The sequence below is a fragment of the Chaetodon trifascialis genome, chromosome 13 (assembly GCF_039877785.1).
Source record: "Chaetodon trifascialis isolate fChaTrf1 chromosome 13, fChaTrf1.hap1, whole genome shotgun sequence".
Lineage (NCBI taxonomy): Eukaryota > Metazoa > Chordata > Actinopteri > Chaetodontiformes > Chaetodontidae > Chaetodon > Chaetodon trifascialis.
Genome location: NC_092068.1, coordinates 16,213,169 through 16,227,719, shown reverse-complemented (window position 1 = coordinate 16,227,719; position 14,551 = coordinate 16,213,169). Strand labels below are relative to the sequence as shown.

Sequence of the window (14,551 nt, the reverse complement as noted above, 5' to 3'; positions counted from 1 at the left end):
AAAAAAGAAAAAAAAAAAAAGGAATCTCTGCTTTCAGACGTAATGTCTTGAATTTCATATACTTGACTTTTCTAGTACCTTTTCAGTTCAAATTTGTTATTTTCTATGAATGAGATGTGTATTTTGGGACACTTAATAGATGTTGAAATTTTTAAAGCAATCTGCAAAAACTCAAGAGTTATTTCCCTGACAAAGAAAGACTGTTTTATGTATATATTTGATGGCCATCATTTTCAAGATAGTAGCTCTTTTAAAGTGTTATGCAATATTGAAGCTTTTTCTTGCGTGTGAAGAAGGGCCTATTGCTGAGAAATAAACAAAGCTGGGAGTTTTTTTTTCTTTATGTTTTACAATAATCTGAGGGGTTATCCTGCAGAAATATTTATGGAAAGATTTTTTACAACACTTTTTGTATAGAATATGCAACAAAGTTACACTAAAAAGGAAATATTGATGTCTGCATAGAATATTATTAAAAAAAAAAGCTGGTACATAATTAATACCCTTTCTCAATTATAAGCCATTGTATTTTCGTGTCTTGTTTTATGTTATCAGTGTTGAATAACCCACAATGTTATTCGGTTGCTATATGTAACTAATTATGAGCTGCCATTTACATCTATACAGTCGCATGTATTCATTTTGTAAACAATATTATGAAGATATATTGTGTTAACATGCAGAAATCTTTTTTCTTCTTTATTAGTGACGGATACTCACCACTGTATAAGCACGTTAAACTGTGAGATGTAGTTTGCTTAAAGCAGCAATGACGAGAAACTATTATAAAATGTTACGGTGTTATTAGTAGTTTAGGGAGTGTATACTTTTGTCAAGGAAGCGTGTGTGACAAAGAACTGTTTTAGAGTTTGCATGTGCATGTGTTTGGTTTTGAATGAACTATTATTTTGTGCAATGTATTACTTATTTAAATACTTTACAGTAGTTTGCTCCAGTACATATTGTTTTTAACATTATCAGCAACTTCTGATTGGTATTAGTCCTCAAGTATTTCATTTACCGCTAGTGTAGCCTCTACGAATAATACATATTTACTGAATGTAATGTGTTAACACGTATGTGGTCAATTTGGAAAGTTGTGTTTGTATTCTTTACTGTCTGTATCACTTGAGATGTTTGTAATGCAATATTGCAATAATGTAATATTCGGATTGGACAGAACACAGGCGTGAGGTAGGGGAGATGATGATTTTGGGAAACAAGGACAGTCATGGTTTCGAGAGTAGACCATGGGTCTGTTTTTCATGTCCATGAAACGGCATTCCAAATTGTGCCTTATTTGTTAGTTGGGAAAACGTTTTAGTGCTTTAGTGCTGTCAAGAGTTTGATGAATAAAAGTCATATTGAATTAGAACTGCTTGGATTATGTGGTTTTTATTTGTTTGTTACCAGTAACTGGGAGGTGTTCACTGAGGAGCTTGTGGCCAAAAGCCACACACTGTTTTCTGAGAGCTCCCGTCTGTATAACATTCATTACAGAGGGTATGTTTTCATCATCATACTGCAGAGCGTCTTTGAGTGCAAGCTCAAACTCTTATGCAACACCACAGCGTATAGATGACAACAAAGTAGGTTTTTTTTTTTTACTGATTATTCACGGTGGTTGTGAAACGCAAAAGGAACAGAGACTTTTTTCCCCCTCTTTCCAGGAAAGTGCTGAAAGATAGCAGACACATCGAGCTGACAGGACTTGCTTTCAACACTTCAGGTCAAACTGTGGACAGGAAAACCGAAACACAAGAAAGGATGCCCGCTGACATGGGTGCCGTGTGATAAATGCAGACGTTTACAGCAGAAGAACCAGCTTGTACCAGTTGTAAAGATGTCATTGTTTTGCGTGTGTATTAAACGCTGGCCGCAGCACCGCTGTCTTTCGAGCCAAGTTTCCGTGCACAATATTGGACGTGCATTCCAAATAACTAAAACTAAAGCAGAGGGTGGGGACCCAAATTATATCAAGTTTGTTACAACATCTCCAGCTCAAACAGAGTGAGAGCTGAAAAGTCTCTATAGCAACAATGTAATCGGAGAATTCAAACAAACGGTGGAAGGTCAGCGCGCATATGGTTTCATTTAGGGGCAAGAGCTGCTTTTTCACGTCGCTTCATTATTTACTTTCATAAAGTATTAGCTCGATAAGCAGCACCACCCAGTCTCTGGCCTCTCTCTCTCTCTCTCTCTCTCTCTCTCTCTCTCCTCCAAACGCTCTGTGTTTCAAATAAAGAGGCCGTGAAAGGAAGAGCAGCCCACATACAAGCTGAAGACATTTTCAGGTTCCTTTATGGTTCCAGCAGATTAAATCATCTGCATTCACTGGGTCCAATGAGGTTACAGCCCACAGGTCTGTCATCCGTCAACTGCATTCAAGTGATATTTCAGCTCCGCTAAAGGTGGATGTCACATGATGTCACATCCTGCTCCGACGGACAGGAAGTCAGTCGTGCTGCTGTCTAAAAAAAGCCGCTGGATCATTTCCAGGAAGCTTTAAAACCAGCAGGGTTGGTGGCACATAACAGCAAATGTCCTGTACTAAGACCAGAGCTAGTAAAATCTGAAAGTGGTCATTTATTTGGCAGTAAATGTGGAGTAATTGCGCAATAAGAACATTTCACATATTGGATGACTTAGGATGTGTACACAAAGTAGATGGGCCAAGTTAAACCGTAGAAAAGCAACAAATCTGTAACAACTCAGGTAGAAATGCACCAGTGTAACTCCCAGCCTTCCAGCTATTAGTATTATTTATAAGGAAAAACACAATATAAACAAGTCAGCCTGATTTTGAGCATGAAATGATAAATATATTGATCTTTGAACAACATAATCAGCAGTAAAAAGCACCTGTGACAGTTCATCCTTCAAAGTATAAGGATGAAAGAGAAAAGAGTAAATTGTTCCATACTGAGTCACCCGACAGAAGTCCACTTGTGATCTTAAGTGTTATTTGATCTCCCCACAGTCAGTGATGACAATTTTCTTGATCACACCACCGTCATGTAACCCAAAGGATTCCATCTTGGTAACCACCTCCATACCTTCCTTCACCTGCCCGAACACCACGTGTTTACCATCAAGCCTGTCAGGAGAGAGAGAGAGACAAAAAGTGACTTCAGCAACTGCTGGGTGATCAGATTTTAAGTCTATGAGTGGCTGAGCTAACAAATTAAGAAGTTATACAAAGTGTTTACCATTCAGTTTTAGTCGTGCTGATGAAGAACTGAGAGCCGTTGGTGTTTGGCCCTGAATTTGCCATTGAAAGTGTTCCTGCAGAGACCGAAAAGCCAGCAAGTAAATTGATTAAATGTGATGCAGTCAACAAGATCTTGACCTCCTTTTACCACTGAGCCAATGGCTTTAAGGCCTGACTGCAGCAAAGGAGAAGCATGACACAAGGCAACAGCTGTGTTAAGTGAAGGTCTGTTTCTGTTCTGAAACTGACGCAAACTGTGATTATGCAACACGCTGAAATATGCACCACATAATCAGCATGAGGGTGAAGTTTATTCAAGAAATGAGTTATTTTGATTAGTGCATGTTGACTCTTAAAAAAAAAAAGAAGAAAAAAAAAGTAGGTCATTCACCTGGGGATTGCAAAAATCACATCGGAGGGGGTTTTAGTGCTGCATGGGATTGGGCACTGCCATCTAGTGGAGAGGCAGCTATACTAAGATTCAGGCAAATTATACTATGAGGAGGGAAGGAAAGTGACAGAGATGTCTTAATTCACATCAGAGAAGATCTGCATTTTACAATTACTTTCCTTTTTGATTCATTTGTTGGTTTATTTTTTAATCATTTAGTCTTAAAAACATCAGAAAACAATGAAAAAAGTCACCACAGTTGAGATACTGGAACTCCAGAATAATTGCACTGTAACTTCATAAATGACTTAATTAGTCGATCTGCTGTCCAATTGACTGACTAATTATTTTAATTAATTAATTCAATTGCAATAATATTCATCAGACTATAATATCTGAATAAAAAAAGCTGCATGGAGTGATGATATGCGTCATGGATGGATGCAGGATTTTGTCCTATAAACAGAGATAAAGCAGTCTTTAGTGAATGTGGAAGCAAAGCTGTGAAGATGTACCTGGACCAGTGTGTTTTAATTTGAAGTTTTCATCTTTGAAAGTTTTCCCATATATAGATTTCCCTCCTGTGCCGTTGTGGTTGGTGAAGTCTCCCCCCTGGGACAGAAAACACAGCAACAGCCAACATGGCAAACACTTCATGCTTTAGGTGCACCATCTTTACTGTAAGTCTCACCTGACACATGAACTCAGGTATGATCCTGTGAAACACAGATCCCTTGTATCCAAAGCCATGTTCCCCAGTGCACAGTGCTTTGAAGTTTTCTGTGAAATTAGTTATTTTTATTCATGTTAAAATAAGTCAAGAACAAATAAATAGTTCTCTCCTGATATTCAGCTGCTAGGTTAGCTATGAAAGATGGTAAAACATACCTGCAGTCTTTGGTACTACATCTGCATTCAACTGCAAGATAATTAAAATTCCATTTAAATTCATGAAGGAATGTTTAAGCAAAGTGTCCTTGGTTGGACATATTGAGGACTGAGAGACATGCTGCAGGTGTGACCAAAGGGGGCTAATGCTAGCTAGCTAGCTAGCTAGCTAGCTACCTGAATGATTATTCTTCCGAGCGGCTCGTCGTCGGCCTCGATGTCCAGAAACACGACAGGGTTCTCGGAGGGACTGGAGGAAAACAGCTTCGCACCGGCGACGCCCAGCGAACTGTATCTCATGCGTTTTTTAATTTGCAACATAGCTGACAGGACGAAGAGGACTCGCAGGCCATTGAGTGCTGCAAGTGTTTACATGTGACGTCGGCGTCACGTGGGAGGTTCTTCTTCTTCGAGGTTTAACGGCAGCTTGCGTCCTCGGTGTTGCGTTTACTGCCATCTTGTGCAGACAGTTAATTCCCACAACAATATCCGGATTTTCAGTTTTTTGTCTTATCTCTTTTCCTTCCCGTTTTCTTAAGAAAGCTGACCAGATACTTCCTGCCTTGTCCGATATGTCATTTTAACTTGCGCCTGTTATCCCTGACCCTTTTTTATACCCTCCGTCTGTCCTTTCTCTCTGTGGTAAATTTCCCGCACTCCTTCTTTCTGTAGTGATTAACTCGCAGTACGTTTGTTTGTGGGACCTGACAATGTTCACAAACTCCAGCTGGATGCTTCCCTATAATGTGGAGAGTCCCACGTGGGAGGTTTAGGAAGTAAAACAACTTTATTTGGGTCAAACAAACAAAGTCTCAAAGGTCCACTTTTATAGATGTTTGTTTTGGAGTTTCTCATTTTGGCAAAACGTACAGTCATTTATCAAATGACCAAAAGTTTTTATCTGGCTTGTGTGATAACAGCTAAACCCTCTCGATGACAGCTGAGGACATCCATCCAGGAAAGCCAGGAGATGTGGTTGAAAGCTTCAGAAACACAGAGCAAGTGAACCTTGTATGGGGACTGTTTTTTCTCAAGCTGCTGTTTCCAGTGTTAATATAGAACATTTAAGACAAAATGAAGCTTTTAAAATCTATGAAGAGGAAAAAAGGCAAATATTCTGACTGAAGAGAACTGACTTTATGCAAGGGTTTGAACTAAAATGACTGTATTTGTGTTTATTTAGTCATACTTTATTTATTCCAAATAGAGTTTTTTCAACTTTTCTTTTGATTTCCCCTGTAAAGTGCCTCACTGTAAATGAAACTATTATGTTTTCATCTGGAACATTTAACTTTTAAGTTTCCAACAGCTCCAAGCTGTGGTGCACTAATTCATGAAGGGAAAAAAAAGATGCTGATTACTTGCTGCAGTGACTGAATCAATCTACTTTTTTCAGTATTCATTTCAGCTCGCAGGATAAGAGATGAGCACGAACAGCTTTAGAATAAACGATTAAAACGGTCAAACAGGCCTTTTTTCAGAGCAGACTTTTTAATCTGTTCTAGCAGGAAAAGCACAGGTGTTCCTGATAACATTAATCATGTCATCGTGCACAATAGCAGGACCTTGAAAACAGCAGCTACGAGGAGGTCAGTCATCATTAATTTTCTTATTCACACCTGCGCCTTGCCTACTGTGACATGTCAAAACGGCCTCAGTGAGTAAAAAACATTGGTAATTAAATTATTGTCACTGCAAATTCTATGTATATTTAGTTAAGCATTGAAGATGTTGTATGGACTGTGCAGCACAAGCTTAGAGCCGTTTATATCCTTTTGCAGAATATGTAATGATTTAATGCTGGTTGCACTTCGTGTGTCAAAAGACGCAGAGGCCATTAATTGTGTTTCATCTGAATACATATTTATTAGATAAATATTAGGATGTCACGTCATCTAACTACATACAGATTTGCAAGACTAAAAATCACAATGTTTTTCTGACCAGTTTCGAATATGAAATGATTGTACATAGAATGTACAAAACCAAAGAGACAACTGCCACTTGTTGTGCCAATCACTTCAGATTGTACCTTTATAGCATACTTTGCCAAATTGCATAAAAATTATAAATTTGACAAAATCTTTTACAAACTGTAAATTTGGAAACAACCCTCAAGAGCCACTCAAAGCTCAAAGTCTCCAAGTCCCAATTATACCTCAAAAGGTTTGAATAATTTTGTAGCACCTTTATAAAGTACACAGGTAATAGAGAAATACACAGAAGTTTAATATTACACAAAGGAAAAATGTCTTTTTTTTCTTGGAAACCCCATGTGGAGGGGTACATAAAGTATCTTACATAAATGAACAGGCGTGGTTAGAGAGGTCTGCACAGACGCAATCAAACACAGACTCATTTTGCCAATTCAACGTCTGACAGGATGGAAGCTTTACAAATTCTAAATACACTATGCACACTCCCCCTGGAGAAAATGAATACATTTCTGTTAACGTGTCTCTATTTGTCATTTACATTATATACACGTATCCATTGCATCCCCGACCCCACCCCCAACCCTCTGCCACAACCTCCCCTCGTAATGCAAATAGGAAGGGGGTCTCCCCCAAATTTCATTTATAACAATATTAATTGCATTCTCTTTTAAATCCTCAACTCAATTTCCAACGTCTGCAATCAGACGGTACAATTTGTGTCGCTCAAATTACTAGACGTGATTCTGTGAAAGGTTACACTTACAGTTACACACTGTGTAGGGAAATAAAACATCCCAATGCGGCAGTGCATTGTCTTTAACAAACATATAGACGAACACAAACGACATCTGATCCTTCAGGTGTGTTATATGCAGGTGTGTGATCAATTTTTAACATCAGTCAAGCCATATTTGGTTCTTCAAATGGATCACAACTCTCCAAATGGGGGAACATACAGTATACTTTAAATTCATTGACTGTACTGCACAAAACTGTGTAAACCAAATGATAGCTGTCATAAAAACACGGGACAAAAATAATAACTTAAAACAATAGAAAATGTGATGAAAATACACAAATCATGTTCACACATTTTTGCTAATTATGGTTATCAAAAGGTCATTATTAGGCCTCAGAACAATCCAGAGGACATTTTGCACATTCTCACTTCAAATAAAGAGCACGAGGTCGCTTCCAATAATATTAAACAAATCATTTTTTGGAGAAATTTGGACCTCTGAGCTGCATTAACAATCTTTTAGACAGAAAAAAAGCAGCTCATTTAAAGCTGACTGATTTCTAGATTAAGAAAAAGAGGAAAAAAAACCCAAAACCCTCTTAAAACTCGCCTGCCGAGCAATTCAAATATTGCTGTCCACTGATGCATTGTCACAGGGTAATGGAAAAACTGTACACAATACACAGATACAGTACTCAACACAAGGCCAGTGAGAGTGCATTCGGATCAGTTTTGTTATAAGGGATTCTGTGTGTGTTTGTGAGTGTGTGTGTAGTCCTTGACAGACATACAGTACCATGTAGTTGCCAGTAATAGATAGGTACAGTACTGTACAGTCACAACGTATTCACAAAGGGTATATACAACAGCTCTGGAAACACTGTTGGATCATGCAGGATGTTTTCCCCAAAAAGATGCAGTTCAACAGTAACAAAACGATAAAAGGAAAGATCAGTACAATCACACAGGCGTTCCTATAAAATACAGTGATTTAAAAACTTCTGTAGATGTCTGTAGGATGTTGAAATCCCCCTCTTACACCAACATGATAATCCAGGCCCAAACCCCTTAGAAAAAGCATAGGACAACTTTGGTGATGCGTGTCTGATTAAAGTCAACGTGGGACAAAGATAAAACACGTAAAAAAGGACAACAGCAATAAAAAAAAAAGAAGAAGATGAATTTGAAATAAAATAATAAATATAAAGAGGAGAAAAAATGATTTGATCAAGCACGTTTAGGCTGGACAAAGACAACAGGAACCATTGGCACACATGCACTTGTGAACAAAACGGTGCTGAGTTTGATGAGGAAGAGCGAAACGTTACAATAAATACACGAGAACAACTGCAGACTGGCTGGAGAGGAGCTGAGTCACCTCCTGAAGCGGATTGTTTTCTCTTTCTTCCATTCAATATTTTTCTTCCCTCCTCTGCCTCGAACTTTCTCTCCCCCGCTGTCTTTCTCAAACGCTCGCGGGCAAACAAAAAAGGACGCACAAACGCACACACAGGTATATACACTCACACACACGCACACACTACATTGCACAATGTGCACTCATTTCCTCTGTTGACACTGGAGGACATTTTAGCTCGTCCTTTCAGTGCTCTGATTCTGATGAGTTCCAGTTATTCAGTCACACACACACACACACACGCACACATGCTGAGACATCTGGGGTCAAAGGGCATGGCATGTGCCACAGTTTTGGAAGAACACATTTGAAATAGGTTAAAAACACTCTTACAAGACTGTTTTTTTTCCACAAAAGAAAAATTATAATAATAAAAAAAAAGCTACAACACTTTTCTGTCTCTCCTCCGTGTTGTTTACACATGATTATTATAGCTGCACAGTTTTCAGTTGAAAAAGTCACAAATATCATATATGTATATATATAATATCACTTTAGTGCCCGCCAACATGGCTGTAAATGATGTGTTTCGAGTCAGGCGGTGGAACTGGTGCGTGGAATCTTTACAAGAGGGGGGAGGGGAGAAAGAGAAAGGAGTGCGGGGACGAGCGGCGTGCCTGCTTTCTCCCGTGGAGTTCCCAAACAAGCGCCTCTTTTCAGCCGCGCTCCTATGCCACACATTATCTGTAGAGACCGTGTACGTATGTGCGTGCGTGAGCATAGGAAGCTGCTTGAAGTGTCGACAGGAGGTCGGTGAAGTGCCTGTGGACGGACAGTCAAACACATCACGACCCCCACAGGTGCAGGAGGGTTTTTGTAAGGGAGACAAGGGGCTAGTTGTTCTCGAAGAGGGAGAGAAGGTCGTCGTTGCTGTTGGCGGGAAGGTCGGGGGGGTCCAGGTACGATAGCAACTCGTCTGGGTTGGCCAGCTCGGGAAGCAGCTGTGGATAAAAGGCAGAAAGAGGCGAGTGAGCGGCAAGGCTGAACAACCTGCAAAGATATTTATCTTTCTGACGCCGGGCGACTTTGAATCATGCTCCAGTGTCCCGTGGAAGCCCGCGTCCATGTAAACATGACTACCACCGAAGCAATTTGAGGGTCAAACAGAGCACACGGCAAAGAGATGAGAGCAGCTGCAGCAGACAATGTTAGCTGTTAACAGGTAGCTTACGGTGCCCAACAGTGGACACACTTACATCCAGGGAGGGTTCAGGCATATCCTGGGCTCCCTGACCCATCTGGCCGTCTGAGGAGGGGTTAAAGTTCAGATCGCCGTGCGGGTGACTGTTCTGCCCAGGCTGCTGAGGCTGCGGCTGAGGCTGCGACTGGCGAGGCGGCTGCGATGACTGGCCGCTGTGATGCAAGGGCGGCCCTGTTTGGCTGCCAGGGTGGGGAGACGCATGCAAGATCTGCTGCATGGAATTATGGGGCTGATCGGGATGGGACATCTGCAGGTGCGAGAGGGAGACAGAAAGCCAGAGGTAGAGGAGGAGGAGGAGGAGGATACAGTGAGAGAGAGCGAAGGAGAGAGTGTTAAGGAGGAGGAGGGGGGAGGGGATGCGTGGGAAGAAAGAGAGGAAAAGCGAAATGAGTCCCAGCGTGAATAATATGGAACAGGCCTTCTAAATGGAAGCCGTGATCAGCAGACATGTACAGCTGCAACATTATACGGTGACATGAGCATGTGAGCATGACTGAGCACACATGCTGGCTAGAGGCACAGGCTGCACCTTGTTCAGATGACAAATCTGAGTCTCTTATTTCAGCATCGAGATTTCCCTCAAACTCAGGCCTTGATCACACATATACAGATATTTTGCAAAATGAACATTTTCTCTGCGTTTGGGCCTCTGGTTCGCGCACAAACAGCAGGTTTTAGGTCGAAGTTTTTCAGAGCTTTGTGTAATGAACATGTGTCTGAAACAACAATGGCGGACTAATAGTTAGTGACGTTCGATTAGCACTGCTAGGCTGCCAGAAAGGTGTTAAACAACTACAAATAAATAAATAATTAGCTACTATCTATGTTTAACTACCAGCAAAGGAAAATAAGCTCACTGCACGCGCTCAGAATGTTCTTCTCTGGCATTTAATGTATTACTGATGTCGACTTTATCGCCACCTACTGGCCCAGACTGCTTGTTTGAGCATCTGAAATAATTTTTGCATCCCTGTGTGTACGGAGAAAGTTCACGTGAACAGTAAATATCAGTTTTACATGATATCCATATATGTGTGGTTACAGCCTGAGGTAGCAAACTTTGCTCCAGGACAAAAAAAAACTTCAGACCAAATTATTTTCTATTCCCTTAAGCGTACTTTATGGCATGAAAGCAAGCAGCCCCGCAAGTTGACCCCACTTACTGCATCATTCATGCCGTGGTTAAGGGGCTTGTCCTGGGGGAGGAGACCACCAGGTCCATCTGGGGGGTGCGAGAGCTGGGGGCCCTGGATGAAGTCATTCATAGGGGGACCTCCTCCTCCCCCACTTCCTCCTCCTCCGACTCCACCGCCAGAGGGGTTCCCGTGAGGGAAGTCAAAGTTCCCTTGGCTGTGGTAACTGTTGCCTTGAAGGACAAAAGAACAAACACGTTTCTGTCAGGAGGCTAACTGCAGTTTGGCCTTGCCGACGAATCCCTACCTGCTGCAAAAAGTTTGCTTTTCAAAGCTGTTACTTAACAGGATATACGAGTTCTTCTTTTTTACTGTTATCTGACATTTATCAGAGCAATGAGCTTAGAGCATTTTAAAACAGGTTCAACTTAAAATTCTCTCTGCGGCCGTTTCATTGTTTAATGCACGGCAGACACATCAGGACTTCCTGCTCTAAAATACAAAACAGCTACGACAGGACGACTATCCTGTTATTTATCTTTCAGTGGGATCCTGGCGGCTTTTCTTTACCTGCTCCAGAGTAATCTCCCCCGTTCCCACCGCCATGTTGACCAGGGTGTTGAGGGTAGGGGCTGGGACCTGGTCCGTGGCCAGGTCCGTGTCCTGGGACAGGGCCAGGCCCCAGCTGGGCGATCATCTCCATCACATTGGGCATGGTCATCTGACTGGGGCTCATGGTCTTAAAGCGCTTGGCGAGTGGTCCGTCGGGGTCCTCTTTGATGTGTAGCTCAGACTTAATGGGGACAGGTCTCCAGCTACACGTCGGGTCTATAGTGACCTCCTCAAACTCTGAACTGTTGAAGGAGAGAGTAGAAAGCGTGTGTTTAATATTGAAACAATGCACTGAAAGATGCGAGTGGATTTAGAGGGAAGTGAAGAAACGTACTTTTGGATGGCATTGAGGATTCCCCACATGTACTGGTCCACCTCCAGACCTTCTAATAATGCTGTTTTACTGAGAGGAGAAGAAAGGCATTAGATATAATTCATCAGAGGAACTCTTTATTAGTGATTCCATCTTCACATCCCAGTTTTCTCTTACTTGCACACAGGACACCTCCATGTTCCCCTCTCACAGTTGAGCTGCAGGTAGGACTCCAGATCAAAGCACTGTGGAGAACAACATCACAGGAATAATCCTCTCCCATTCGCAGACACATGCGACACCATTTTTTTAATCGCAATAAAGTTTAACTGCCCCTTTAAACTTGAACAAACCTGAACGTGTTTGCAGTCGTGCCCTCGTGCTGGTAGCTGGATGCGCCGGAAGGTAATGGGACATTTCAGCGACACTTTAATGGCCGTCTGCTCCACGCCGTCTTCCCCATTAAGAGTGGCGTTGCCTGCCGAGGCCGCCACGCTGCTGAAGTTCCTCTTAACTGAAAAGACAAAGCGTTTCAGAGCGAAGGTATTACTTTATGAACAGTCGCGCGTGTACTTCAAGACCTATTTCAAAGCAAACCATAAGGAGAAACAGGTGTACGCTTGTGTAATTAAGATGTACTTATGCATATTAAGTACACTAAGAGAGAAAACGAGCCATACTCTTGGTGATGCAGTGTTCTGCAGGAAGGAGTCTTTTCTTCAGGAGTCCCTGGAGGACGGATCGCACAGATGGCCTGTGGACCAGCTGCAGCACAAACAGGTGGGACTGCAAAGCAACACAAGAACATGAAAACAAATAGAAAATCAAACAGAAGGTCTAGTTAGCACAACGCATATACAAAGCTAAATCATCTGCTGATAATCATCCCAGCTGATCTCTCTGCTGAATGAAAGAGGTACACTTATGAAGCGTTTGCAGTTACAGTATGTATTGTCCTGGTCGTGTGTACTCACACAGCAGCAGGCGGTGACTGTGATCTGGATGGTGTTTCTTCCAGGCTGGCATACGTGCTTCAGGTGCAGGGGTTTGTGGGAGGTTTTGTTGTCCCCCCTCTCGATGGTGAGGGGCGTGGCGTTGACGCTGACCTGGACGGAGGCGGGCCAGTTAGTGTTCATCTGCCTGTCCTCGTGGTGGTAGCACTTAAACTGCAGCTCAAGGTCTGACCTGTGGGAGGTAGAGAACATGAGAGTCATTTACAGAACGCTGCTTTATTGCAGGAATTTCAAGATAAAACTGATAAGAGTGATAAATGTGCAAGTGTAGTGGAATTAGATGCTGACCTCCACATGAGGGTCTGGTGGACGGAGGGTCGTAGGTGGAAGACGTGGTTACTGACAGCCAAGTTGTGCTCCAAGCGGAACGGCTCCAGCACCACTCCATCCCTGACTGGGAATGTCAGCCGCAGCTCCTCGTTGGGGTTAGCTGGGAAGGAAGGAAAACAAAGTGGAGGGGGGGGTCAAACACTGGCAAAGTCACACAACGCATCAGAGGAAATAAGGGTAAAAGAAGACAAATGCTTTATGTGAACTGCTTGTTTCAGGGCGGCTGGGACACTCACTCGGAGGGGGCGGTAGCGCTGTCATATTTGGTTTCATGTCGGGTGGAAACGGGGGCTTCACATCCTGGTTTGGCGACAGGTACGGGGGAATACCACTTCCTGGGGTCATAGGGGGTGTGGGGTTTCCAGGGACTGGGGAGTGGGGGTAGTTACCGGGCCTGGGGGGCTGTTAAAGGCAGGAAAGCGCAATAATGAAAACATCTGTATAACTCATTTCACATACTATATAAGTGGCTCATATTTAGCACAAAGGTCTGGCTGAAAACGAACCCCGCTGCCTTGGCCGTAGGAGTATCCACCTCCAGAGAAGTTGGTGCTCTGACCATTGAAGGGCTCTTGCTGTAAATGAAATAAAGAGCAATAATAATGATGTAGCACCAGGCATAAAGCACGTAGTTTGTTCCAAAATGTGCTGTAAATATAACTAGTAATCTGTCTGTCTCAGAGCTCTGCACAGTGCATGCTGATGGAAGAACGGCGCAGCCTAACAGACCTTGTAGTACTGGCCCATGGGCATGCCAGGTGGGTACTGTCCTTGGCCCTGCTGCCCTGGCATCCTCTGGTTGGGGTAGTTAGGAGATGGCAGGGGCCTGGAGGCGTTCGATGTGGGGTACTGGCCCTGCTGTGGTGGGAACTGACTGTTGGGCCCGTACTGCTGACCCCCGTAACTTGCCTGGAAGAAGACAGTTAAAGGAAAAGATGTTTAACGCGTGTTTTAGGTGCTATATGACACACAGAGGACTCAGAAATCATTAATTTATCATTATATTTAGAATCATGGCTGCAAGTGACACAACAGAAAACTGTAATAAATCCCCTTGACATGGCAGAAAAAATATTCTGCATTTGGATTTTTACTTGAAATGTCTGTAAAGATCTGCTATCACTGTGTCTCTGCTGATTTCTTTACTCTTAAAGCTGGAATCCAGTCTGAGGTTTAGAAAAACATGGCACATTAACAATTAACCTTAGATCCTGTCACCTCGTCAGAAGATTTAAATAATTAACGAAGTTCCGCAGCACTCCTCTCAAATCAGACGAAACACACGGATCACTCCTGCTGCTGTGTGATGAGCACAGCCGTTTAATTAACTGCACAGAAGAGACCGCGCCACCTGATCAGCATAAAC

General features: G+C 42.5%; 2 protein-coding genes across 5 annotated transcripts in view; both read right to left on the bottom strand.

Moving 5' to 3' along the window:
* Positions 1-2,566: 2,566 nt before the first annotated feature.
* Positions 2,567-4,857, bottom strand: ppifa (peptidylprolyl isomerase Fa). Its single transcript, XM_070977091.1, has 6 exons — positions 4,668-4,857; positions 4,491-4,521; positions 4,294-4,382; positions 4,118-4,214; positions 3,210-3,285; positions 2,567-3,097 (listed from the first exon to the last, which is right to left on the bottom strand). The coding sequence occupies exons 1-6, from the start codon at positions 4,809-4,811 to the stop codon at positions 2,962-2,964; spliced, it is 573 nt and encodes a 190-aa protein (XP_070833192.1). The 5' UTR covers positions 4,812-4,857; the 3' UTR covers positions 2,567-2,961.
* A 1,841-nt stretch (positions 4,858-6,698) lies between these two features.
* Positions 6,699-14,551, bottom strand: part of zmiz1a (zinc finger, MIZ-type containing 1a) — a 99,450-nt gene continuing 91,597 nt past the window's right edge. For 3 of the 4 annotated variants that reach the window (XM_070977552.1, XM_070977553.1, XM_070977556.1), the window contains 13 exons: positions 13,915-14,094; positions 13,692-13,760; positions 13,422-13,587; positions 13,144-13,285; positions 12,817-13,027; positions 12,523-12,628; positions 12,196-12,356; positions 12,020-12,087; positions 11,864-11,932; positions 11,488-11,771; positions 10,948-11,150; positions 9,780-10,031; positions 6,699-9,524 (listed from right to left, as the gene is read on the bottom strand). In XM_070977552.1, coding sequence (XP_070833653.1) covers positions 9,417-9,524; positions 9,780-10,031; positions 10,948-11,150; positions 11,488-11,771; positions 11,864-11,932; positions 12,020-12,087; positions 12,196-12,356; positions 12,523-12,628; positions 12,817-13,027; positions 13,144-13,285; positions 13,422-13,587; positions 13,692-13,760; positions 13,915-14,094 — 2,019 coding nt within the window. In that variant the 3' untranslated portion in view covers positions 6,699-9,416. The remainder of the gene's footprint in view (positions 9,525-9,779; positions 10,032-10,947; positions 11,151-11,487; positions 11,772-11,863; positions 11,933-12,019; positions 12,088-12,195; positions 12,357-12,522; positions 12,629-12,816; positions 13,028-13,143; positions 13,286-13,421; positions 13,588-13,691; positions 13,761-13,914; positions 14,095-14,551) is intronic. The other variant, XM_070977555.1, reaches the window with a different exon arrangement.

Excerpts from the sequence above, each read along its gene's own strand:
- ppifa (XM_070977091.1), bottom strand. The coding sequence starts at position 4,811 with ATGTTGCAAATTAAAAAACGCATGAGATACAGTTCGCTGGGCGTCGCC. Across the intron at positions 4,522-4,667 it reads TCGGAAGAATAATCATTCAG|TTGAATGCAGATGTAGTACC; the intron begins GTAGCTAGCTAG and ends ATTATCTTGCAG. Across the intron at positions 3,286-4,117 it reads ATTAAAACACACTGGTCCAG|GAACACTTTCAATGGCAAAT; the intron begins GTACATCTTCAC and ends CGGTCTCTGCAG.